This window comes from Notechis scutatus, chromosome 15 (assembly GCF_049901735.1).
Source record: "Notechis scutatus isolate UNSWTSFEM ecotype Mainland chromosome 15, rNotScu1.2, whole genome shotgun sequence".
NCBI lineage: Eukaryota > Metazoa > Chordata > Lepidosauria > Squamata > Elapidae > Notechis > Notechis scutatus.
This window is the reverse complement of record NC_142023.1, coordinates 4,178,621-4,205,209: the sequence shown is the minus strand read 5'-3', so window position 1 is coordinate 4,205,209 and position 26,589 is coordinate 4,178,621. Positions and strand designations below refer to the sequence as shown.

The following is a 26,589-nucleotide window of genomic DNA, read 5'->3' as shown; positions in this document are numbered from 1 at the left end:
CAAAATTACAACGGCACTGAAAAAAAGGTGACATATGACCACTTTTTTACACTTATGACCGTTGCAACACACACACACATACACACACACACCATGGTCACGGGGATCACAATTCAGCGGCTTGGCAACTGACTTATGTTTATGATGATTACAATGTCCTGGGGTCATGCAATCCTCTTTTGCCACCTTCTGACAAGCAAACTCAACACGGGAAGTCAGATTCACTTAACAGATGGATTATTAAATATCTATGGAGATTCTGCCTCGTCCAGGTCAGGGTTGTCCCAAAGGTGCTTTTTTCTTCAGGAGGCAATGTTTTGCTTTGAAGACATTTTGCTTCTCCTTCCAAGAAGCTTCTTCATCTTTGAGCTGAAGTCCAATTCAGCCTCTGGAAAAGGCACCTTTGGGACAACTGTGTTACTATTTTAACACCTGCAGTGGTTCACTTAACAAATGTGGCAGGAGCAGAGGTATGTACTGAGCCGGTTCGGACTGGTTCTGGAGAACTGGTAGCAGAAATTTTGAGTAGTTCGGAGAACCAGCAAATACCACTTCTGACTGGCCCCGCCAACCCCATCTATTCTCTGCCTCCCAAGTCCCAACTGATCGGCTGGATCTCCTTTGGTTGTCCTGCACAGGAGAACGGAGCTAGAAAGCAGGTTAGTGAGGTGGGGAGGGAAGGGGGATTTTACAGTATCCTTCCCCTGCCATGGCCACCAAGCCACGCCCACCAAGCCACCAAGCCACGTCCACCAAGAGAACTGGTAGTAAAAAAAAATTGAATCCCACCACTGGGCAGGAGAGGTCATAAAATGGGGCAAAACTCACTCAACAAATGTCTTACTTATCGACAGAAATTTGGGGGTCAATTGTGATCACAAGTCGAGGACTATCTATGCACATGTCCAGGATAGCCCAAGATTGTTGACTGAGTCAAAAGTTCCAAAATATTCTTGAGGAAGACTGTGGCAAACCAGCTTTACCGCCAAGAAAGCGACATATACGGGCTCATGAAGTTCCCAGGAGCCAAGTTTGAGAGGGAGAAGGCTTCCTATCTGCTGTCAAATCATACTTGTTATGCGGTTGACAGAACTTGCCATGAACTTTTGAGAGGGGGAGGATGAAGAGGGAGATGCCTGGGGAATGAAAGTAGAGATTGAACCCTGTCGAGATATTGCCTCAAGGTCATCCAGCTGGAATAAGGAGAGAGCCACACACCAAGCCGAGCTTGGACTGAAAATGTCTTGCATGGGCTTCATTGGTTTCCCGTGGGGTGAGCAGCGAGGGACAGTTGGGTGAGTGGGGAGTTGAACTTGGGGATTTGGGCACGCAATTCTCCGTCCTGGCGACACAAAGCTGCAGTACGTTTGATGTAATAAAACGATGACTTTCTCAACAAATGGAGCTAAGGATCATTTCTATTTAGAGATGTAACAACATTTGATGAGTACTTAGCTGGAAGAATGTTAAGAAGTTACAAACAGTGATGAGGTCGATCCAAATTCTTGCTTTTTAAAAACAACAACATAGACATCCAGAGGTGGGATGCTACCAGTAGCTCTGAAGAGCAACAGACACCGAACGGTTCAGTGTCTGCTGCTGTTTGGCCACCTGCCCACCTGGGCTCTTACCTGTCCTTTATTTCCTGCTTTTTCAACCTCAGCTGCTTTGCGCGACACCGCTGCGGTTGAAAAAGCAGGAAAAAAGAGGCTTTTCAAACGCTGCGCACCCGCGTGCAACACTTTTCAGCTGTCTGGGCAGCACAGCTCAATGATGTTTTACACGCGCACGCAAAATGTAACCGGTAGTTACACCGGTTGAATCCCACCCCGGTAGACATCTCCGTCAAATCGCCAGCAATCGTACCCCATTGGAGTCCTTATTGTTTAGCGCAGGGGTGTCAAACTCAAGGCCTGGGGTGCCAAATCCGGCCTGCGTGGTGCTTCAATCTGGCCTGTGGCCCTCCTGCGCTCCGTTTTTGCTGGCAGAGTGCTCAGCCCACCACATGAGTGATGTCATGCTGGCTATGCCACCCCCCTCTGGCCACACACCCCACGCCCCCTCCAAGGTCAAACACAACCCTGATGCCGCCCTCAATGAAACCGAATTTGACACCCCTGGAACTTCAGCCCGTTTGCAACCTAAGTCTGAAGGCGTTGCGTTTTTTCCAGCATTCTCTCCTAAAATTGGAGGCCACAGCCCTAAACCCCTCCAAAAATAACAACGAAGGACAGCCATTACGAGCCAGCTGAATTATATTGGCTCCTCTTTTTTTTCTTTTTTTCTTTTTAATGCATTTAAAAATAAAAATTAACGCACGCCACGGCCCTCCTCAATTTGGCAGGGAGAACACAGGCTCCATTCAAAAAGCTCTTGAATGAGGCTGTATAACTCAGTCGTACTTCAAATGGTATGCGTGTATGTTTTTGAAGCATTCCTTATCTTGGATTTCAGGGGAAAGAAAAAAAAAGTGGGGGGAAACCTGTAGTTTGAGGCTTTTTTTAAAAGCACCCAGAGTTGCTGCTCACGTAAACGCCGCTTTCCATGATCTAGATTAGAATTCTAAAGAGCTGCATTCAGATCTAAATTAAATGCTTACTTTATGGGGACTTCAGGGTTATCGGATTACAAGGCGAGAAGGCAGCGTTAAGCCAGGGATGCCAAGGTATCCCGTTGGGAAAAAAAAAAACTCTGTTTTTGCAAGCTGTAGAGTTTGGGGATCCCTAGCGCCGCATAACGGAGTGAGCTCCCGTTCCTGGTCCCAGATTCTGCCAACCTAGCAGTTCGAAAGCATGTAAAAAAATGCAAGTAGAAAAATAGGGACCACCTTTGGTAGGAAGGGAACAGGCGTTCCATGCGCCTTCGGTGTTTAGTCATGCCGGCCACATGACCACAGTGACTTCCTCGGACAGCGCTGGCTCTTCTTCGGCTTTGTAACGGAGATGAGCATCACCCCGTAGAGCTGGGAACGACTAGCGCGGATGTGCGAGAGGAACTTTAGAGTTTGGGAAAATTTAGTGTAACCTTAAAAGATAGGTCAGGGGTCCCTGAATTCTTTGGCTCATCAGCTCCCTTTGTGAAGTTTTAGACTGTTCATGGACCCCCAAATATTTATTATATGAAAATAATTTAATAAATACTTTAACTATTGGCACTAGTACTAATAATGACCAGTCAAAGCCCCCGGCTGACCATCTGTCCTTAGGTAATACCGTCTCCTTGCCAGCCTTCAAAATTAGGGATTGGTGTGAAGCTCTAAAGAGACCCCAAAAGATTAATTGAACCCCAATCAATTAAGCTTCCATCATTTATCAATTGCTTATTGACCCCTTGACATTTATGAACCCCTTTTGACCTTGGAATACTCATCAACCCCTTGGAAACATCAACCCTTAGAGTTGATGCTGTCCACTTTGGAGAACCCTGGTTTAGATCAGTAGATCAATCCCAAATAAAAAAAACGTCTGAGGAAACCATGGGAGATTTCAGTAGAGATCAGTTGAATTTTAAAAATAAAACTCAATAGGAGAGGGGGAGAGGATAAATCTACCTTCCGGCATTTGGGCTCAGTCTACGAATAACTTCTCTTGTAATGTAGGCTGATGTGAGTTGTATTTCATACAACCTCTGTCTTACAGGCAAAGATTGCCTCAGAGTTCATGTTCAACCTGACCCTAGGGATTGAAAACAAGTCTTTCTAGCATGATCTCCCTTTGCAAAGCTTACAAAAGCCCCAGAGACATGAGTAGAGTAGAGAGTAGAGAGTAGAGAGTAGAGTAGAGTAGAGTAGAGTAGAGTAGAGTAGAGTAGAGTAGAGAGAGTAGAGTAGTAGAGTAGAGTAGAGTAGAGTAGAGTAGAGTAGAGGGAATGGAATGGAATGGAATAAAATAGAAAATGGAAGAGAAGATGGAACAGAATAGAATGGGAGGGGAGAGGAGAGGAGGAGAATATTCTTTATTGGCCAAGTGTAATTGGTCACACAAGGAATTTGTCTAACACAGCATGGCATCTCCACCACAGTCAATGTGAGTCCAACAAGACAGAAGAAACATCAACCAACTTTTCATACTTACTCGGACACCTGGGGTTCCAGGAACGCCAGGGGGGCCTTCTTTTCCTTGGTCCCCACTTTGCCCTTTGTCTCCATGTTCCCCTTCTGGGCCTGGTTGTCCTTTGTCACCCTGAAAGAGACAAATAGGTAACCCACTTTTTCCATTTGTTCGGGAAGAAGGATGACAGCCGCTGCTTTTCTCGTCCTCTGAAATTCACCACGTTCTCCTTTACACGCGCGTAGAAACATAAGAAGGATTGAAATGGCCAGAACACCTCTACCCATAAAAATAAAATCAAAGATCTGACCGCTGGATCTACAGACTCAGCAAAATGGGATGTAAAAAAAACTTCCTGCATGTTTTACTTTTAAAAAGGTACACATTGTTAGATCTCTGCTCTCCTTGAGACGCCGGTTGTTGTTGTTTTTTTACCTGTGAGGACCTTCACCAGATTAAATCCACCTGAAGTGAAGGAAGGAAAAAAAGAAAGAAAGCAAAAATAGAGAGTTCTCTTAAAAAGGGATTCTTCTTGGTCTAATCTTGAGTGTTCTTACAGCAGAATAGCAAAAGCTATAGCCCTTAGACTTATACACCGTTTCACAGTGCTTTTACAGCCCCCTCTAAGCGATTTACAGAGCCAGCGTATCGCCCCCAACAATCTGGGTCCTCATTTGACTGACCTCGGAAGGATGGAAGGCTGAGTCAACCTTGAGCTGTCAGGATCGAACTGCTGGCAGTCGGCAGAGTTAGCCTGCCATGCTGCATTCTAACCACTTCACCCCCACCCCCCTTCTATACTTGGCTGGAATGACATTACAAGAGGATTTTTTTAAAAAAAAATATTGAGCAGAAATGTTGTTTTCCTCTGGAATGGAAAAACTGAGTTCCTGTAATCTCAAGAATCTAACGAAGAAGGAAACAGAGCTTGTAGAGGGAACTCTTCTAAATGTGGTTTCTCAGATTCATCCTACAAGAGAAGACCTTGGGCAAGTGAGAGTCAGAGAAACAGGACCAGGTTCTAAGCAAATCAGAAGAAGGGAAGAAAAGCAAGTTACCTTGAGTCCATCTGGTCCCTCTAAGCCACTGTCTCCTTCAAGACCAGGTTCTCCCTTAGAAGAAACATGGAAAGATCATTAGAACTTCTGCGTTGGTCAGATAGTTTCTTCTACCTTCCCAGAATTGCTGTACACTCGAAATGAGTTTCCTTTGAATGAGCTGTATTTATTTCAGAGTCTAATGATGGCATTGGAAGGTGCCATCCTTTATAACAAGACTTGATCTCGCATCTTGATGTTCTCACCGTTGGTGAGAACTTCAAATTCACCATTAGCAAATCCCAACCTTTCATTTGGAACCTACTTGTGCTCAAAATTAACCTTCCAGGAAAAAAAAATTCTAACATTTCTTGGCCTGCAAATCAAATTTCAGAACAAATAAAAGAGAATCTACATAGCTCAGGGTTGAACTGTGGAGTCCTTGATGCTCTCTGAGCTTGGTGGTTTCCTTGCAGACATTTCATTATCCAAGTAGGTAACATCCTCCTCCCTGGGAACAAACCCCACACTCACTAACAACGATGACATTACCTAGTTGGGTCATGAAAACATTTGCAAACAAACCACCAAGCTTAGAGAGCATCAAGGACCCCACAGTTATTTCAGAACTATCCATATATTTTATTGGGACAATAAATGCCAACATGTCCATGTAGCTAGAGGAAGAGGGACATGGATAGAATAGCATATAAAATAATAGAATTGGAAGGGACCTTGGAGGTCTTCTAGTCCAACCCCCTGCTCAGGCAGGAAACCCTATACCATTTCAGACAAATGGCTGTCCAATCTCTTCTTAAAAACCTCCAGTGATGAAGCTCCCACAACTTCTGGAGGCAAGTTGTTCCACTGGTTAATTATTCCAACTGTCAGGAAATTTCTCCCCTAAGTTGCTTCTCTCCTTGGTTAGTTTCCACCCATTGCTTCTTCTCCTGCCCTCAGGTGCTTTGGAGAATAGCTTGACTCCCTCTTCTTTGTGGCAACCCCTGAGATATTGGAAGGCTGCTATCATAGGATAGTTTTCTGCTTACCCGTTGGCCGACCAGTCCTTGCTCTCCAGGAATCCCCAGTGGACCAAGATCACCCTAGAAGAAAAGAGATTTTTGAAGTTAGCTTTCAAGACATGTTAAGAAGAGGGAGGAACATGTATGAAGACATGACCATTGGCAATTGCCAAGAAGGATATCAGAAAGTCAATTTTGGGGCATAAGAAGCGGGGCTTATAATACAAGGGGTATAGAATCCATAAGACAATGTTCCAGCCTATAATGTAAAGGATGCAAGGGATAGTCCAAAAAGGCAAATGAAAGTTTGCCGAGCATCACACACCAACTTCCACCCAAGTCAAATCATACCATCCTTGTTTCTGGATCTTCAGTCTGAAAAGTCCTCACTTCTTCTACTTACGCTAAGAAAGAAGCTAAACCCCACAATTCCAGGTGAAAAAAGCAAAGATGCAATTGCCCGTATCGCAACAAAGAAGTCCTGAAGACTGGTTTGGAGGGTGAAGTAAGACAAAAATCACCATAAGTTCAATGCAGAAATACATGAAGGAAATTAATTGGGCGTACAGTAATTCTGGGAAGGTCGACGGAATCATCTGACTAAAAATTTATGGAGATTCTTAAATCATCCAGGTCAGGTTATCCCAAAGGGGCTTTTTCAAGAAGCAACTGGACTTTCTGGTTTTTCTTTGAAGACACTTTGCTTCCCATCCAAGAAGCTTCTTCAGCTCTGACTGGATTCTGACCTTCCATTCCCCACCATCCAATCAGAGCTGAAGAAGTTTCTTGAATGAGAAGTGAAATGTCTTTAAAAAAACCCTACAAAGTCCAGTTGCCTCTTGAAAAAGCACCTTTGGGACATCTGGCTAAAACAGAAGTTGTGAACATTGTAGAAGAGGTAGAAGATGGATTGTTGGCTTCAAATGCTGCCTTTTAAAGAAGACAGAACTCCAAAATGCAGTTCCTTGAAGGAGCAGCTTGTACCACTAATCCTAACCATGAGCAAACACAGTTTTTAGAAGAAAGACTGAAGACTTCTGCTACAGATGAAAAAAAAATGCTTCCTGTTTGAAACATGAACTTGCTCACCAGGATTCCGTCTGTTGGTGGAAAGCCAGGCAAATAAAAGGTTTTTTTATTCCTGAGATGGTAAAAAGAGGAGGTGGATAAACATCACGCAGGACCAAGAGAGATGAAAGAGAGAGAGAGAGAGAAAGAGAAAGAGACCCTCGGAAAGTTTGAAGACACAGTAGCTCCAGCAATGTCTTGGAAGGCTTTCCAAAGGAAACAGACCAGCTGGAGGAGAAAAGCACAGGAAGTCGGAAGGAAGCGGAATTTTTATTGCATGGAATGGAATGGAATGGAATCTCATAAATGAACTGCAAGGTGTGATCTCTTTCTTCCCTCCCCTGCATCTCTCCCTTGCATCCACCCACTCACCCACCCACCCATCCTCCCGACCTTCTTTTCTCCCTCCGTCCCTCTGTCTCTTCCTTCCCTCATTCCTTCCTTTCCATCTATGATTTATAGATGAGCCACGGTGGCGCAGTGGTTAGAGCGCAGTATTGCAGGCTCCTTCTGCTGACTGCCGGCTGACTGCAATTTGGCAGTTCGGATCTCACCAGACTCAAGGTTGACTCAGCCTTCCATCCTTTCCAAGGTCAATAAAATGAAGACCCAGATTGTTGAGGGCAAGAGGCTGACTCTGTAAACTGCTTAAAGGGGGCTGTAAAGCATTGTAAAGCAGTATATAAATAAGACTAGGTGCTATTGCTATTGGTCTGCCTGCCTGCCTGCCTCTGCCTCTCTCTGCCTGCCTATCCTCTGTCTGTCTGTCTGTCTGTCTGTCTGTCTGTCTGTCTGTCTGTCTGTCTATCTATCTATCTATCTATCTATCTATCTATCTATCTATCTATCTATCTATCTATCTATCTATCTATCTATCTATCTATCTTTCTATCTATCTATCATCTATTATCTATCTATCCAATCATCTATATCATATATCATCGGTCTTCTATCTTCTAACATCTGTATCCATCCATCCATCCATCCATCCATCCATCCATCCATCCATCCATCCATCTATCTATCTATCTATCTATCTATCTATCTATCTATCTATCTATCTATCTATCTATCTATAAGCCATGGTGGCGCAGTGGTTAGAGTGCAGTACTGTAGGCTACTTCTGCTGCTGTCTGCAATTTGGCAGATCGAATCCCACCAGCCTCAAGGTTGACTTGGCCTTCCATCCTTCCGGGGTGCATAAAATGAGGACTCAGATTGTTTGGGGCAAAAGGCTGACGCCGTAAACCTCTTAGAGAGGGCTGTAAAGCACTGTGAAGTGGTATATAAGTGCAAGTGCTATTGCTATATCTCAAAAAAGGATCAAATTCTTGGATCAGATCTTGGCTCATAAATGAAGCTGAAACCGCTTCCTCTGCCTTCATACCGCCATGACCTTGGTCATCAACCACAACCTATCCAGTGTCAGCTGGCATAACCGAGGCAAGAGTCTTGGTCATCTAAAGAGAAAGGAAGTTCTCTCTCCTTTACCTTCATGCCAGGTTCTCCCGGAAGTCCTCGCTGTCCGGCTTCGCCAGGAGGTCCCTGAAGGAGGAGGGGGAAAAGATAAATATAGAAGAATACCCAACCCAGAACATGTTGGAAAGGAGCAATGAGGTTGCTTCTTTTTTTACCCAGAGAAAAAGAGATAGATAGCAAATCATTCATTTCCAGAATAACAAAACTGTCAAGTCTTCTGTTCTTGATATCAACCATCTTGTGCCCTTGTTAGGAATATGAGTCACCTAACAGCTATTTGGGTTAGAAATATATAAACCAGGATAAACATTTTAAAACTGTATCTTTAAGAAAATGCAAAACTGTAGTTGGGTGTGGTTTCTCAAACGGCCATAAAATGGAGCCAGAAACCTGGGTTGTTTTAGTCTTAATCTCAGAAGAGAGCGTGTCTCTGTCTCTGTTTCCTTCTGTTGGAAAGTATTGCCGTTCCTCCATTTCTTCTAATTGACTGATATTACTGGATTTAATGTAAGTCTGATACTGAACTGTTTTTTCACACTAGACTTTGATATTTGGATTATCCCTGGATTGAAAAAACTGACTGATTTACCTGTGAATGACTTTTGGACTGCTTATCTTGAACTTTGCTTAAACTGTCTGGAAGTAAAAAACCTACATTTACTGTACAGTGTATCTGTGCGCTGTATGTGTATTATTCAAACACTACTCTCAAATACGTCTCCCTGTATGCGCTCATTCTCCTAACGGGGAATTACCTCAACAGCCCTCCCCCATGACTTTCTAACACAGGGTGCATCTCCTTCAGTTCCGTGTTTTGGGGATTCCCAAAAGCAGGGTGGATTCCAGGAAATTCCAGGAAACGGTAGGAAAATGAGAAGGAGGTGGAGATCATATCCTACCTTATGTCCAATTTCTCCCAAAATTCCTGGTGGGCCTGGCGAGCCTTGGGGTCCCTGAAAAGACAGGCACCCAAAGTTAAGAACATACAAAGCCTTCTGCTGAAGCAGACCAGAATCTTAAATGTACGTGATGGATGAGTTGGTGGAGTGATAGACACAAATGGCCTGGAGATTCAATATAACACAGAATCATTTCTGACTTCTGCCTCCAAAGTTTTCAATCAAATGGCCAATTTCTGTTGATCGTAAGGAAACTGCATTTCCTTCATTGTTTTTCATCAAATTAAATCAAATGTAAATGCTGGGTTCAAGAGAAGACCTCATTTTGGCCACAATGTTAAGGGAATGGACCAAGCAGAAAGAAATGCATCTTCTTCAGGGAAGATCTCTTCTCATCTTCAGATAAGGTCTTCAGAGAAGATCTCATGTTGGCCAAAATGTTAAGGGAATCTTCTGGCATCTTCAGAGAAGACCTCATGTTGGCCAAAATGTTAAGGGAATCTTCTGGCATCTTCAGAGAAGACCTCATGTTGGCCAAAATGTTAAGGAAATGGACCAAGCAGAAAGAAATGCATCTTCTTCAGAGAAGACCTCTTCTTGTCTTTCAGAGAAGGTCTTCAGAGAAGACCTCATTTTGGCCAAAATGCTAAGGGAAGGGACCAAGCAGAAAGAAATGCAACAGTGCTGAGGTTCCTTTGAAGATGATTTCTCAAGTTCTTCTACATGGCTTCTCCCCAAGCTGCTCATATAGGAATAATCAAGAGTGGGGTTGAAGAGTGGACAGGAGTGGAAACAAAAGTAGAGGTTCATTTGTGGTACTTGCCAAGTCTCCAGGAGGCCCTTTTGCTCCTTGGGGTCCAGAAGGTCCTTGGATGCCCTACAATGAAACCAGCCAATGAAGAGACCAAGCTCTAAACGAGATGCAACTTCTCTCATAAATGTAATTTGCCCTTCAAGTTTTCCACTTCTCCATATTAAGTAATTCATCTTTATAACCGAGCAGAGGGGAGGTTAAAAAAAAAAAAAAGAATTACTTTTCAAAGCCACCACTATAATTGCAAATAATGCATGAAAGTTAATTATATCAGCAGGGAAATTTGCTTTTGAAATCTTTTGCGCATAAAGCAAAACTGATGGGAGGAAAGGGCACCAAATTTAATGAGAACTTTAAAAGAAAAAAAAATTCCAAAGTAATACAGAAGTGGGATGAAAGAAGCTTTTCAATGAGGGTGAAAATCAGAAATCGACCCAAGGGAAGAAAAGAAAGAAGAAGGAAAAAAAATAAAAAAATGGCAACTCAAGGAAGGTGGGGAGAAACCTCCCTAATTCAACTTTACTAGCCTGGATCAAAGTCCATAAATGGTGGAAATAAGCTCATATGGATTCTCTCCACTACTGTCTCTGATAAAATGTCGTGTTTCCCCGAAAATAAGACCCGGTCTTATATATACTGCCACCAAAAAAGGCACCAGGTCTTATTTTCAAGGGGTGCAATCCACTGACTAACCTCACTTGCGTGCATCGCCCTCCTTTTTGCTGTCAGAGGCCTTCAGGAACTTCTTCTGTGGCCGGCAAGACTTTCCTGAAGGCCTCTGCAAGCCGATAACAGAGCTCTGGATCGATCCAGAGCTTGGTTACCAGCTACAGAAGCCTTTAGGAAAGCCTTGCCAGACTTGCCAGCTGCAGGAAAAATGGGTCAGTGAGGCAGGTGTCAAGGTGTGCGAGGCCTGGCTACAATTGTTCAAAGGTAAGTAGTAGGGCGGCTCCACCCTCCCATTCCCACCCTAGTTTAATTTTTACCTGTCGACTCTGGAATGGGCAGGATCTTAATTAGGGCTTATTTTGGGGGGGGTAGGGCTTATATTGTGCACACGTGTAAAAAATCAAGCTAGGACTTACTTTCAGGGTTGGTTGTATTTTCGGGGAAACGGGGTATTAATTATGTTATGAAGCAAGACAAAGGATGGACTTACAGGGAAGCCACGAGATCCGGTTTCTCCCATTTCGCCGATCTTTCCCTACAAACATAAAGACTTGAATTCAGGGGGAAGATCAGAGCGAGTCCTGCAGTGATATCATCAACATCTCGACCACTTTTAGATTGCTTTAAAAAAATACTGAATGTACCTCTTGACCGTCCAGTCCTGGTTTACCTGGATTACCTGGGAGGCCCTGTTAACCAGATCATAACAAAAGGGAGAGTTTTATTTTTTAAAAAAACATGCAACAAAGGTTCATTTTTCTTCACTTTTTCCATATGGCCATTTACACCTTACAAGCCCTATGTCTTTGTCTCCCAAAGAGCAGAGAGAAAATCCATTCTACAACTAAGAAAGAAACATGTGGTGGAATCCTCCCAGTTGACCAGACCCTAAAGGACAAATTTAATATCCAGAACCCTCTTTCTTGCCTTGCCTCCTTGCAAAAATTTAAAAATCCCGTATGCAACAAACTAGAGCATCATGGAGAGGGGTTTTGAGCCAGTTTTCTCCCTAATGGTCCATGTAGAGAAATGGAAAACTATGCTGAGAACATGGGCTCTGTCTGTGCTCAGTCTGTGTGGAAGGAAATACTAAATCTCAGCCTATGTGTTTGGCAAGGAAGAATGACTTCCGAACTCTCTATGTTTTGTAGAAGTGTCATGGATGGGATTCCTGTTTCATGGGGCTTTTGTAGCACATTGATTCCGAGATCCATCCTTGGTGCTCCATCACTGGAGGCTTTCAAAAATAGACTGGACAACCATTTGACCAAGATGGGATAAAGTCTCCTGCCATGAGCAGAGGGGTTGGACTAGAAGACCTTTGAAGTCTCTTCCAGCCCTAGGATTCTATGTTCTATGTCTTATCAAGGAAGCTCAATCAAATCCCCAAACTTTCCAAATCAAATTGATTCTTCCTTGAATTGGATTTCTCTGAATGGATTTGGAGACTCTGATCTGATGATGACTGTAAGTCTAAGCCTGATGGAGGGGTTGAACGTGTCATCAGTCATGAGTCCTTGCGTGCCCACAAGAGATCTAAGTCCAGCCCACCTTGAATTCCTTTTTTTAACTCCTGCTAATTTCCTTTGACTATTAGTAGTTCGGATTCTTGTACAGAGCTTTAGCTTGCAATAAATCTTTATATCCATTTGAACCTCCCGATTTCCACAGCACTTGATAACAGTAATTCAAATCTGAATGAAACATGAGCTATTTTGCCCACTATTTTGCCCACTATTTTGTCTCAGGAGAATACAGAATAACAGGGACCTTGTAGGTCATCTAGTCCAACCCCCTGCCCAAGCAGGAGACCCTACACCATTTCTGTCAGATGGCAGTCCAGTCTCTTCTTCAAAGCCTCCAGTGATGAAGCCGCCACAACTTCTGAAGACCCCCTTCTCTTCCATTGGTTGATTGCTCTCCCTGTCCGAAAATTCCTCCTTATTTCCAGGTTGAATCTCTCCTTGATCAGTTTCATCCATTGTTCTTTGTCTGGCTTTCTGGCCCTTTGGAAAATAGGTCGGTCCCCTCCTCTCTGTGGCAGCCCCTCAAATATTGGAACACTGCTATCCTGTCTTCCCTGGTCCTTCTCTTCCCTAGACTAGCCAGGCCCATTTCTTGCAACAGAATCAAATCATCAGACACAGAATGGCGGGAGTAGCAAAGACATTTGACATTCATGCTTCCCATCTGTTACTCCTGTAACCTGGCACAGAATCATGGAAAAGGTCCAGTCTCTGCATTCCAGCAATGCAACTATGGGCCAACTACGTCAGATGTCCAAGAATGACTTCGCATTTTTGATTGGGGGAAGGGGGAACATGACTCACCTTTGGACCTTGGGCCCCTGCTTCACCTGGCATTCCATCAGGACCTCGAGCGCCCTTGGAGAGATGGAAAAAAAGCACACCCAGGTCACAAAGGTAAACACACCCTTTACATGCCAGAAGAGGGGGGGGAGATCAAAGAAGGTCTAATGATAGGTACCTCTCTGAAACTAGAAATCTAATCCAGGTTGTTAATAAGCCATTGTTAATGTGTATTTTCATTTGGCTGCAGTGCAATGATTCTCCAGCATCATTCAAGGGAAGATTTTCACCTCTTTTCCCATTTTGAGTGGGTCTAGGATGCTGCCATAGGGAAGCGGTGGCTCAGTGGCTAAGACGCTGAGCTTGTTGATCAGAAAGGTTGGCAGTTCGGCGGTTCGAATCCCTAGCACCGTATAACAGAGTGAGCTCCCGTTACTTGTCCCAGCAGCTTCTGCCAATCTAGCAGTTCAAAAGCACGTAAGAAATGCAAGTAGAAAAATAGGGACCCCTTTGGTGGGAAGGTGAACAGCGTTCCGTGCGCCTTCAGTGTTTAGTCCTGCCGGCCACATGACCACAGAGACGTCTTCAGATAGCGCTGGCTCTTCGGCTTTGTAATGGAGATGAGCACCGCCCCCTAGAGCCAGAAACCCACTCGCACATATGTGCAAGGGGAACCTTTATCTTTTTAACGATAGGTACCTCTCTGATGCTAGAAATCTAATCCAGGTTGTTAATAAGCCATTGTTAATGTATATTTTCATTTGGCTGCAGCGCAATGTCTGTTCAGCGTCACTCAAGCGGAGGAGGGGAATTTTCACCTCTTTCCCCATTTTGAGTGGGTCTAGAATGCTGCCACATTTTAGAGCTTATCTGAAGCCCAGCAGAACTTTAATCCTCCTATTTGATATTGGAATTTCTGTCACTGAATTTGGAGGTCCCGTTTCAAAGGTACCTACAGTCCCCATTTTTCCCTCTATGTATTCGTTTAGTATTCCACTTCTATCCTCCGCTTCCATGTTGGAAGCTGAAGGTTCCCTTCTTATCTATGTGAGGTGTGAAGGAGAAGCAGTCCATCATCCTGGTCAAGAATGGCTTTGAATCCAGACACCCAGAAGTCTAAATGTTTAGCCACGAGGCTACCCAAAGAAAAGGAAATCTGGAGGTATCAGTTATTGTTTGAAGAACTTCTGAACTTCTCCATTGGAACGTTTCTGAGACAGGATCTTCCTCCCAGATGGGAGAAGGCATCTCAACAAGCTTTCAGAACCGGGCAAACTATTAATGTACATATTGGTCGGGAGCGAAGGAGGAAACAGAACCAAGTTTTGTAGACCAGGTTTAAGTTTGGAGTCAAACCATAATCTGAACATCAATGTGTGACCAAGTTTGCTGAAGGGTGAGAGAGAGACATGGTTTAGGACACAGGAGAAGAAGACCAGTCTGCTAAAACAAGCGAAACTCTGACTCGCAGGTCCATTTTGATGGACAGAAGCCTACTGCCTCTCATCTCATCATTTCCTTCCGATTTCCTCCTCGATATCCAGTAGTTCTTCATTCAGTCAAGAACTCAACTGCGGGAATATCATATACGTAAAATTATAAGCAAGAGCTCCCTTAATGCAGGGGAAAAGTTGAAGATATAGAAGAAGAGGTGGCCTGGAGCAAGGCAGATGGGTTTTATGACAGTAGGAAAAGGGTCACCCTTAGAAGAGCAGAAGGACCAAGTTGGGGACAGATCCTCCAGGAGAAGTCCTATCACAGTGGGCACTAAGAGATGGCCCTCCTTGGATGGCATGTCGATCAATCCGTTGGGAATCAACCCGTCCAGAAGAGGAAATGGATGCCTTGCAGGCAGGGATGGGCTTCAAAATTTTTAGCCAGGGGTTCTCTACCGGTTGCTGGGTGGCTGCGGCTATGGTGGGAGTGGCAGCCTCTTGCATGATGCAGGGGCATTTTCATCCTCCCCGGGCTCCTGAGGCTTTTCTCGAGCCTCCGGGAGGGTGAAAACAGCCTCCCCAGACTCCGGAGGCTCCCTGGAAACCAGAAACGGGCCCATTTCCAGCCTTCCTGAACTTTCAGGAGGCCCATTTTTCACCTTCCTTGCGTCTCCACATGCACCCTGCACTTACCTGCACCCAAAACAGGCTGCATGGGGACTCCTGGGAGGGGATGGGTGGGGTGTGTGGAATTTGGGAGTTCTCTGAACTGCACAGAGTCCCTCCCGAACCCCTGTGAACCCCGAGAACCCCATTCCTGCTTACAGGCGGGCCACAACTCTTTCTATCAGAAGCAACTCGCAGCAAATGGTTTCTTCTTCACCCTGCCTTCCCCGTGGTCCCAAAGGCACAAAGTAACAAGAAGAAGCTCTCCAGATTCCAGGCATGTCTTCAGCTTATCTGATTACTGTCACTTTTGACAGGTTCCTTATCCTGCCAGCCAGGTTTCTATCCAGCAAGGGAACCGGATCCTGCAAGAACTGGGCGACATTTTCCAGAGCACATGGGTTGAATTGTGCTGAGGCCACACCGTGTCAGCCAAGGCCTCGTGTTGAAGGATGTGCGATCTTCCGCATGTGGTGAGGATTAATCGGGGGGGGTGGATTAAAATCATTGCACCAAAAAAAGAAAAAAAAGGAAAGGAAAGGAAAATCAGGGTCTCATTACGAACGACAATTTGCAAAGGACCGAACAAACAAACATCCCTCTCTGGTGCAAACATGCAAGAAATAGGATGCAGACCCAACGAGAAGCAAGTTCCGTCTTTGTCACGGGAGAGAAGAGTCATTTTAAAATGTCTGTTTTTAGTTTGGGGTTTGGGTGTTTTCTCCACACTCACCACCCCCCAGAAGTCGACATGGAGTTCTTTTCCATTCCAACACTATAATTGCTAAATTTGAGACCCTCGTAAATCACACTGGGGCTTCTGAATGTGAACCAGAATCTGAGTCATCCCCTTGCCTTTGAAAGGGCTCCGAAACAGCACAACGTGAGATCAGTTGTGACAAAGGCAGTGGCGAAAGAAAACGAGAGAGAGTGGGGGGGAGAGAGAGAGAAGGAGAGAGAGAGAGAAAGAGAGAGAGAAGAGGGAGGGGAGAAAGAGAGAGAGAAGGGAGAGAGAAGGGAAAGAGAGAGGGAGAGAGAAGAGAGGAGAGAGAGAGAGAGAGAGAGAGAGGGGAGAAAGAGAGAGAAGAGACAGAGAAGAGAGAAGACAGAGACAAGGGAGAAAGAGAGAGAGAGGGAGGGAGAGAGAGAGAAGGAGAGAGAAGGGAAAGAGGGGAGAGAGAGAGGGAGAGAGAGAGAGAGAGAGAGAGAGAGAAAGAGGAGAGAGAGAGAAGAGAGAGAACAGAGAGACAAGGGAAAGAGAGAGAGAGAAGAGAGGGAGAGAAAAGAGGAGAGAGAAAAGAGAGAGGGGAGAGAAAGAGAGAGGAGAGAAGAGAGAAGAGAGAAAGAGAAAGGAACAGCTTTCCATTCTGCCTTGAATTATGTTTTTGGATGTGAGATCAGACACAGAGGGCAGGCAGAGAGCTGTGGCATCTAAAATTATAGCCAGGGGCTTCTTTCCTCAGAAACTTAACAAAACCAAAAAGAGGAGAGGAGGGGAGAGAATGTCAATAAAATTAGGGACTCGTTCTCATGAGATAATTACAAAAGGGTGGGACCAAGAGAGCTGTTTGGGTGTCCATTGGAAGGGGGGGAAACTTGAGCAATTCTTTTCTCCTCCAGTGTGACAGTTAAGTAGAAATTCAAGAGCAGAATAGATCGGAATGATCTCAAGCGGTCTGGTGCCAGCTCGCCTCCTGCCATCTTGGTTACCCACAATGCCCAGAAGGACACAGGGACTTGTGGGAAATGTGGAAGGGGACTTCAAAGGAGGAGAACTTTAATTTTTTTCCGTATTACCCCGAAGTTCGGGGCTGATCTGTAGGGGAACCCTATTTCCAGAAAAGAACAGGGATTGGAAAAAGTTCACCATTTGGCTGTTTTTCACTGACATGGAAAGCCATAAATAAATCCTTCATGGTCCGTGGACAATGCAGCAATCCAAGAAACTCTCGTGGCAGAAGAAATAATAGAAACAGAATGGAACAGAATAGAAAAGAGAACGGAACACAGAATAAGAATAAGAATAGGATAGGATAGCACAGGATAGAAATTGGCATGGAATGGCATGGAATGGCATGGAATAGAATAGAATAGAATAGAATGGAATAGAATAGAATAGAATAGAATAGAATGGGATGGGATGGGATGGAATGGAATGGAATGGGATGGGATGGGATAGGATAGGATAGGATAGGATAGGATAGAATAGAATAGAATAGAATAGAATAGAATAGAATAGAAATTGGAATAGAATAGAATAGAATAGAATGAATAGAATAGAATAGAATAGAATAGAATAGAATAGAATAGAATAGAAATTGGAATAGAATAGAAATTGGAATAGAATAGAATAGAATAGAATAGAATAGAATAGAATAGAAATTGGAATAGAATAGAATAGAATAGAATAGAAATTGGAATAGAAATTGGAATAGAAATTGGAATAGAAATTGGAATAGAACAGAACAGAATAGAATTCTTTACTGGCCGAATGTGATTAGACACACAAGGAATTTGTTTCCAATGCGTAAGCTCTCAATGTACATATAACAATAGTGATAAGCAACAAAGTTATAGTTTGGTATAGCTATAAGTAATATATAGGTGTAGGGGATAGGTAATAGGGAAGATGAGAATAATGATGGCAATACTGCCTTTTTAGATTGTTTGACAGTGTTGGAATTGGTTGTTTAGCAGAGTGATGGCATTGGGGGCAGGGGGGGGAATGGAAACGGTCCTTGTGTCTAGTTGTTCTGACGTGCAGTGCCCTATAGTATCACTTGGAGGGGAGAAGTTATCTCCATCTTTCGTCTCCCCAAAACAGCAGAGAATGTCTCCGTGAGATGTAAGAGCATTTGGTGAGGCTTAATAGGTCTCCTGTAACTATTCAGCAGATCCAAGTTCTTAAAACAATGCACTCAAATCAAGAATGAATGTGGAATGAAAGCTCTCCACAACCCAGGAAGAGAGAGCCATCCAGAGGAACTCAATTTGATATTCCAAAATTGAAAAGAAGACCCCAGTTTTTGATGGGGAATTGGGGACGATGGAGGAAGGCTTCCAATTCTTTCCTTCAGAATTATCAGTGTTGTTTTTGTGGCAGTTGTTCAGTCACTAAGTTATGTCTGACTCTTCACGGCCAGGCTCTCTTGTCTTCCAAAGTCTCCCGAACTTTGCCCAAATTGATGTTTATTGCCTTGATGACCCTATGTAACCATCTCATCCTCTGATGTCCCTGTCATGCCCGTCGTAGTCTGAATCCGAAGAGGAAGATGAACAGCTGCCAGGGAGCAAGAGAATGGCTTCCTTGGCTGTGGAGGAAACTGGGGAAGGGCAAAGTCTGGCTGGGCAGAGCAGGAAAGAGGTAGAACAAGGGAGAGGGAGTTCAGAGGAAGACCCAGGCCCACTCCTCTTCATTCTAGGGCACGCAGGGTGGAACAGAGGAGAGAGCAATGTGGGTTGCCTGGCTTACAGGGGAGGAAAGGGCCCTGATTCCCTTCATTAGCCACACCTGGGATTAAGAGTTTAAAAGAGATGCAAGCTAAGTGTGGCATCTGTTGGGAACAAACGTGAGTTTATCTTGTGTTGACTTTGGTTATCTGCGTTCCTGGCATCCTCCCAACCGGGTTGAATTATGGCCGTGCCTTCAAGTCTGGAATTCCTTCTCCTGCCCTGCCAAACTAATTACCTCATTTTGCCTTGATTGGACTTATAGTTACAGTTTTTGTTGACCATGTTTTGGACTTGATTCTCTGCAGCCAAAGGCTGTTCCTGGGAGAGTTTTCCTCCAGCCAGAAGATAACCAGGACATTGGAGGCAAAGTTGAAGCTAATAAAGGGACTCCTACTGATTATCTGACTGTGTTGCCTTTGTGCCATGCCCCAGGTCATCACAGTCCCCTTCTCCTTTTGCCTTCTGCCTTTCCCACCATCAGTTTCCCCCAAGGAGTTCTCTCTTCTCATTTGGTGGCCAAAGTATGTGAACTTCAGCTTCAGGATCTGTCCTTCCAAAGAACAGTCGGGATTGATTTCGTTCAGGACTGACTGATCGGGTCTCCTCACAGTCCAAGAGACTCTCACAAGTCTTCTCCAACACCACAACTGGAAAGCATCAATTCTTCAGCGCTCAGCCTCCTTTGTGGTCTAATTCCTCAAAATAATAGGTCATTAATTGAAGCCCATGTAAAGACTGTGGTATCTGGAGTTTGGCTATAGGCAAGTTGCCTGGCCTCCATTCAGATTCTTAAAGGTCTTCCCTGAATTGTGAAGGTCTTCAACATTCTTGGTCTCCTGTAGATCACAGCAGAGTTGAGGATCCGGGATACAGAATATTGTGCTTGTTTGGAATCCAACTCTTTCTCCTGCCCCAAAGGAGACCCCCCTGCTGGGTCTGATTTTCACCTTAGGAAAGCCAACTTTCCAAAACTTTTGGGTTGAGGGCAAGCTGGAAAACGTTGCCACCGGCGCCAGGCTCCGTCCCCAGAGCGTTTCATCCCAGATCTCCTGGAAGGGAAGCCAAGCACAGGAGCTGTACGCAGTGGAGAATGTTTGGCAGAGACGTTGCCGGGGAAAAAACCGCAGTTGCAGTGAAGTTGCTGCTGGAAATACAGACTTGGCACTGCGAGGGAAAAAAATTGTGAAAAAGAGAAGGGGAAAGAGAGAGAAAACAGGAGCCAAAGAGAAGCTTCCTTCTGGCTCCGTTAGCTCTTTGTGGTGCAAAATATTGGAGATGTAAGCGTCATTGACAGAGATTATTTTGGCTCCGGAAGAATTGCAGAAGAATATTTTTCCACGAATCCCTTCTGGACAGACCCGGGTTCCTCTCCGTCACTCATTCCTCCAAAATAGTTTACTCCTGCCACAGGGAGTAGGAGAGGAAAGTCCCCAACTATTCAATGCTCTGTTAGTAGGAAGAAAGAATTGGGCATCTTCCTTTCCTGAAAAATAACTAAGAAATAAGACAACTGGCTGTGCAAAAGACCCATCCATCAATCAATAACTTGTCCAGAAGAATCTCATCCAACCAATCTTTTTTCAACCAGCTTGGCAGGAAGCGTGTTTTAAGCCCAACCAATGGTTGTTTCCCTCTAGCCCAACCCACGTTTCTTCATTAATGTGTCTAGATTCGTGTTGAATGAAATATGGAGCTTCCAGCAGTGGGTTTCAACGTCTAGAAGGCCATAGCAAAACATGAAAAGATCTGCACAACAGAAGCAACTCCTGCAGCTGGAAAAATCATGATTTTATCCCTTTCATGGATTTTATTGTGGGTCATTTGAAGCTGCAGTTGTCACCTCCTACTCAGGCTTGGAAAATAAAAGAGAGCTAAAAGGAAGCGTTCAGAGCTACAAAGCTGTGCTGTGCCTTTTAAGTTCGTTGATGGCTGTCTAATCAACAATCCTAGAAATTTGTTGCTTCTGCTCTAAATTCTCCAGAAAATATAGTAAATTTCACTTACCCGCCGGCCTTTAGGTCCTCTTATCCCTGGGGAGCCACGAACTCCTGGGGACCCCTTGAAAATGATGAAACAAGATTCTCAGATACGTTGGGACTCACCATCAGGTCTTGTGAGATGGAATTTTTTCAGGTGAAGTTCATTCAGAGGTAACCTCTGCTTGGTAGAGTCAAAAGAAACTGAACAAACCTTTAGGGAAATACATTGGGCATTTTCCTTAATCAACATTTTTTTAAAATTTTTGTGGGAAGAAAAATCCAGTCAGTTTCAAGCCGGGAGAAAGGCGCTGGAAATAAAATGGAGGCTGACTGACTGCAAGGAAAGAAGGTTTATATGGTTTCCAGAAACTTCAGTGACAGTAGCAAATGTTTCTGGGACGGATGACAAAATGGCTGAATGAGCGAATGGATCTTTATGGGTTTCTGGGGTTTTGTATTTGAGATGCTCCAGGGGGGTTGTGCAATGCAGTGAGCCTTGTGTCTTTTACTATTTCCATGGTGATGGGTTAACCCTATTATGTCCTAAAGGTCCTGTCCCATCCTTAGAATTGGGGTGTGTGTGTGTGTGTAAATTCTTAAACTCATCAGTTGTGGGAGCTGTGGCTGAAGGAGTTTTGTGTATGAATAGATTGACCCAGTCTTTCTTATTTATTGGTACAAAATATCCATCTCTAAAGACTTGAGGCTTCTACTTGAAGCTGTTAAGAAAGGCTGGAGCATTTCTCCTTTGGGGAAATACAGTATAATACCGTACCTCTTAATATTATTCCCTAAAATATTTCTTTCTTGGGGGGAGGGGGGAACTTCCAACTCTTTTATACGGTTTGATGGCAATAATTCATAAGCTGAGTTTGCTCCAAATTATACCTGGCAGAATTTTCTATCTTAATCCAAACAAAATTCATGAGTATCAAAAACAGCATGAGAAGAAGTTCTTGCAAGGAAAAAATGATGGCACTTACTGGTGGTCCGGGGAGGCCAGGATCCCCAACTTCTCCTGATATTCCGGGGTGACCCTGCAACATCAAAGCGAAGTCAATGAAAAGGATCACCTTTCTTACTGCAAATTTAGCCAAAGTAACCTCTTCACCCAGATAATGAGAAACAGATTACCAGCCCCACACACAGTGGATTCTGTAGGTAGAAGCATTAAATTTGCCGTGGAAAGGATCCTGAACATTTTGGCAATAAAACGCCAGAAAATTTAAGGTTCGCTTTTGAGATACAGTGTTTTTAAAAGAGCCTTGAGACTATCAGGTTCCTAATCTATTGCATGGTTAATTCATCCCAGTCTGGTTTCTGTAGGGTTGATGGCAAAGGGGGACGGGGGAAAAAATTGCAAACATTTGGCCTACATCTCTTTAAAGTGCTAATCTTAGGTTTGGGTGATGTAACCTTCAAGATAGATTGTGTTTTCTGATTGTGCCCTGGGGGTCTTTCCTTGTTTTTCTATGGAGGAACCCACACATTTCTGACCCCCTCACAGAAAGCCAGGCAGTAGGAGGTGGCCATTCATGGTTAATGACCTTAAAATAGCCCATAGAGAAACTTCAAAGGTGGCCCTAATCAAAGAGAAACACTGTTTTCTCAGGGTCGGGGAAGCTGCTATGACTGAGTAGGGGCTTAATCCTGCTTGGAGGACATGATTGTGAAGTTATGGTAATTTGACTTTAGGTCAAGCTCCCTGATTGACCACAAAGGAAAAAGAAAAAGGGGGGAGAGGAGGAGGAGGAAGATGAAGAGGAGGAGGAGGAAGAGAAGAAGGGGTGGAGGTGGGAGGAGGAGGAGGAGGAGGAGGAGGAAGGAAGAGGAGGAGAGGAAGAGGAAGAGAAGAGAAGAAGGAGGAGGAAGAGGAGGAGGAAGAGGAGAGAGAAAAGGGGAGGAGGAAGAAGAGGGAGGAAGAGGAAGAGGAAAAGGAGGAGGAGAGGAAGAGGAGGAGGTGGAAGAGGAAGAGGAGAAGGGAGAGGAAGAAGAGGAGGAGGAGGAGGAGGAGGAGAAGAAGAGAGGAGGAGGAGCCACTGTGTAGGCACTGTGTAGAGGTGGAGGAGGAGGAGAGGAAGAGGAGGAGGTGGAAGAGGAAGAGGAAAGGGAGAGGAAGAGGAGGAGGAGGAAGAAGAAGAGGAGGAGCAGCCACTGTGTAGAATATGTAGTCAATGCCATCTAGTTAGTAGTGAGAACACAGGAGGCCACTTCTCAAGACAGAGGAGGAGTGAGAGAATGCAGACTTACTCCTTACCATCGGCCCCTTGATGCCTATTGGCCCAGGTGATCCAACTGTGCCCCGGTCTCCCTAAGAGACAGAGAAGCAGAAGTCAACCATTCCATCCACAAAATAGGTGCCCCAGCCTTGCAGAAAAGTCATGTTGGGTGGCCCACCAGCCCTCCCTTCAGCGCTGCTTGCTTGAAGCCAATTGGGCCAACTGTAATTTCTCAAGCTCGCTTATTATGGGATGGTTACAAGGACAAGAACAGTGGAGGGGGAATGGTGCCCAAAGTGTGTAAATATTAGGACCGAAACCATTGAGAAACGTCGTTTGAGTTGCAAGCATAGCAAGCATCTCTGTAACTCTTGAAGCAATCAAATCTTTTCTGAGGATCTCAGGGTGGCCCAATTCATCTGCCTCATGATCCCAGGAAAGGATTCAGCACAGGATATTGAAGTTCTGAACAAAAGCTGGCCATCAGAACTTGAAGGAATCGTTTTGGGACTTGGGGTAGCTCATAGCCCCAAAAAACTTGATGGCTCTTAGTAGAAGGGTCTCCTCAGCTTAATGCTGGTTCTACAACCATCTCACTGTCCTTTGTACCTTGTCCCCAACACTGCCGGGTTCCCCGATTGGACCGATGAACCCCATCAGACCCTGGAAAGAGAGAGAAAAAGGGCTGAATTCATTTGCTTTAAGGTAAAGGTAAAGATTCCCCCTGCACATATTCTAGGGGGTGGTCCTCATTTCCAATACAAAGCCGGAGAGCCAATGCTGTCTGAAGACATCTCTGTGGTCACATGGCCGGCAAAACGAAATGCCAAAGAAGGTGCATGGAACGCTGTTCCCTTCCCCCCAAAGGGGTGCCTATTTTTCTACTTGCATTTGTTTACATGCTTTCGAACGGCTAGCTTGGCAGAAGCTGGGACAAGGAACGGGAGCTCACTCCGTGATGCGGCGCGAGGGATTCGAACCGCCGAACTGCCGACCTTTCTGATGGACAAGCTCAGCGTCTTAGCCACTGAGCCACCACTTGAAAGCATCAGACAAAAAGGAAGAGTTCTCCTTGCTGGCTAAATAAGACCAGCATCCTCTGCAAACTCCCAGTAGGCCTTCTTTTCTCACAGGCTGGGCCTCCCCAGCACAAACAGCAGCTGTTCTCTGTTTGAAAAACTGGCCCGTGGGCCTTTGAAGCCCAAGGCTTAACAAAGGACTCCAGTGCAGGAACAAATTACAGACAACCCCCATGACGTGAAGGTCAGAGAGAGCGCTAACATTTAGGATTTCCCTCCACGGCCTTTTCCTCCTGTTGCCTCCCAGCTTGCAAAACGCCGGGGCGGGAGAGAGAGAGAGAGAGACAGGCACAACAGGATGAGTTTCTGACACACACCCCAAAGCAGAAAATCGTCTTCGATTGAGGGCTGTGAAGACCAGACTCTGGTATGATGATCAAGAAGAAGGTTGGGGCTGGAGATCCTGCAATTCAGCCTAGCCGCTGCCAAGCATCTCCAACAATAAAAACAAGGAGACAGCCTGGAGGCATAGAGGCAATGATGCTCATGCCAGCAGGACTGTGGTAGACACAAGTCAGGATTTTCAATAGCTGCTACCCCGAATTTTTAAGAAAAAAATATATCTACCTACCTACCAGCCATCTTTTTATCCATCCATCCATCTTTCTACCTATCTGCCTGCCAACCTGCCTACCTACCTACTCATCCATTCATTCATTCTGCCTATTTATTCATTATGCCCTTCCTTAGAATTGCCTGCCTGCCTGCCTATCTCTCTATCTCTCTATCTATCTCTCTATCTATCTATCTATCTATCTATCTATCTATCTATCTTCTTTCATTCATTCATTCATTCATTCATTCATTCATTCATTCATTCATTCTGCCTATTTATTCTTTCAACCAACCTTCTATCTATCTATCTATCATCTCACTCTATCTATCTATCTTTCTAACTATCTATCTATTCATTCATTCATTCATTCATTCATTCATTCTGCCTATTTATTCTTTATGCCCTTCCTTAGAATTGCCTGCCTGTTTGCCTGCCTATCTAGCTATCTACCTATCTACCTATCTACCTACTTACCTCTATCTATCTATCTATCTATCTATCCATCCATCCATCCATCCATCCATCCATCCATCTATTTATTCATTATGCCCTTCCTTAGAATAGCAGAAAATCTTGATTGATGGCCAACCTCTATAAAATGAATATCACCCAGACCTCAATGGACCAAGGCCCCCTGATGTTGTCGCCCAGCAGTTTGCAAACTTTTTCAGACCATAGAACCTGGTCGTTTAATAGCAAGAAAATTCTGGAATCTCCAGTGTTAGGGGGAAAGATCTTAGTGACAGCAAAACTTGCCATTTCTGAACTCCCAACCCCACTGAATTTTCCATGGAACTCCATTTGGTTCTCGTGGAGCACCTCTGCAGAACAGACCCAAAACTGGAACGCAACTTTCCCTAATTATTTGGAAATTGCCTCTGGGTGTGGATGTTTTCCAAACTTCCAGGATGGCTAAAAGCAAGCCGGCTGTTGTGTTGGAGGGAGGAGTGGGACAGAAGAAGAGAAGAAGAGGAAGGAATTTTCCCCAATGGCTGGCACAGCGTTCTTTCGCTAATGACCTAATTGGCAATGAGATGGAAGTCTTCCACGGCTAGACAGAAATGAGCAGAGGAAAAATATGGGAGCTTAAGACTCATCTGGACGGGGTCACTGGCAAATGGGGGTGAAAAGACCCATTGTATTTTCTTTCAATCTCATAGAGGCTCACGGTTTCCTGTTCAGATTATGTCTGGAGTAGCTAAGAGGGGGGGGGAGAAACAACCCGCGAACAAACTGGGTTCCCTCACCAGTTCACATTCTCAACCTGGCTCCAACGGAGTGGAATTTAGCCCTGGGCTGTTTAGCTACGTTGAATCCAAATCATGGAATTCATCGAATGAATAAGTGCTAAAGAAAGACAGACCTTCCTGCTTTCCCTACAGAAACTTGGGGGGCTGGGAAGAGGGTGGAGGGAATTAAAAGACCTTCGGTGGAGGCTCAGTTTCTCAATTTTCCTACGGAAATGTGTGGAGTTTTCCTGATTGTTTCCTTGCCTCTAGGAAAAGAAGGCTATTTCTGCGGGACCTTCTCCAGATGTTTGTGCAAGACACGGAGAAAGACAATTACCATTTTCTTGTGGACATTATATTATGGGCAATACAAAATGGCAACCAGGATGTCAAAAGCGCCATGGCTTCTACTGTTACAGGGGGGGGCCCGCATCCAAAAATGAGTCTTAGCCATTCCAAGACTCTTGACAGGCACATGTTGCCTCAGTCATTAATCTGAAGGATTTCTCCTGCTCCAGAAGAAGAAGAAGAAAAGAAATATCATCTCGATGTTTCTGTCCATGAGGAGGGGATTTTGAGGGTCCCTGTGCATGCCTGGCTCTAGATTAGACCGTCATTGTAGGGGG

At 44.7% G+C, this 26,589-nt stretch overlaps 1 protein-coding gene across 1 annotated transcript in view; it reads right to left on the bottom strand.

Moving 5' to 3' along the window:
* Nucleotides 1-26,589, bottom strand: part of COL27A1 (collagen type XXVII alpha 1 chain) — a 151,035-nt gene that overhangs the window by 39,210 nt on the left and 85,236 nt on the right. Inside the window, exons 25-37 of the mRNA XM_087944256.1 lie at nucleotides 23,709-23,762; nucleotides 23,138-23,191; nucleotides 21,864-21,917; nucleotides 20,906-20,959; nucleotides 13,368-13,421; nucleotides 11,682-11,726; nucleotides 11,528-11,572; nucleotides 10,378-10,431; nucleotides 9,555-9,608; nucleotides 8,668-8,721; nucleotides 6,136-6,189; nucleotides 5,108-5,161; nucleotides 4,074-4,181 (exon numbers count right to left, since the gene is read on the bottom strand). Coding sequence (XP_087800382.1) covers nucleotides 4,074-4,181; nucleotides 5,108-5,161; nucleotides 6,136-6,189; nucleotides 8,668-8,721; nucleotides 9,555-9,608; nucleotides 10,378-10,431; nucleotides 11,528-11,572; nucleotides 11,682-11,726; nucleotides 13,368-13,421; nucleotides 20,906-20,959; nucleotides 21,864-21,917; nucleotides 23,138-23,191; nucleotides 23,709-23,762 — 738 coding nt within the window. The remainder of the gene's footprint in view (nucleotides 1-4,073; nucleotides 4,182-5,107; nucleotides 5,162-6,135; nucleotides 6,190-8,667; nucleotides 8,722-9,554; nucleotides 9,609-10,377; nucleotides 10,432-11,527; nucleotides 11,573-11,681; nucleotides 11,727-13,367; nucleotides 13,422-20,905; nucleotides 20,960-21,863; nucleotides 21,918-23,137; nucleotides 23,192-23,708; nucleotides 23,763-26,589) is intronic.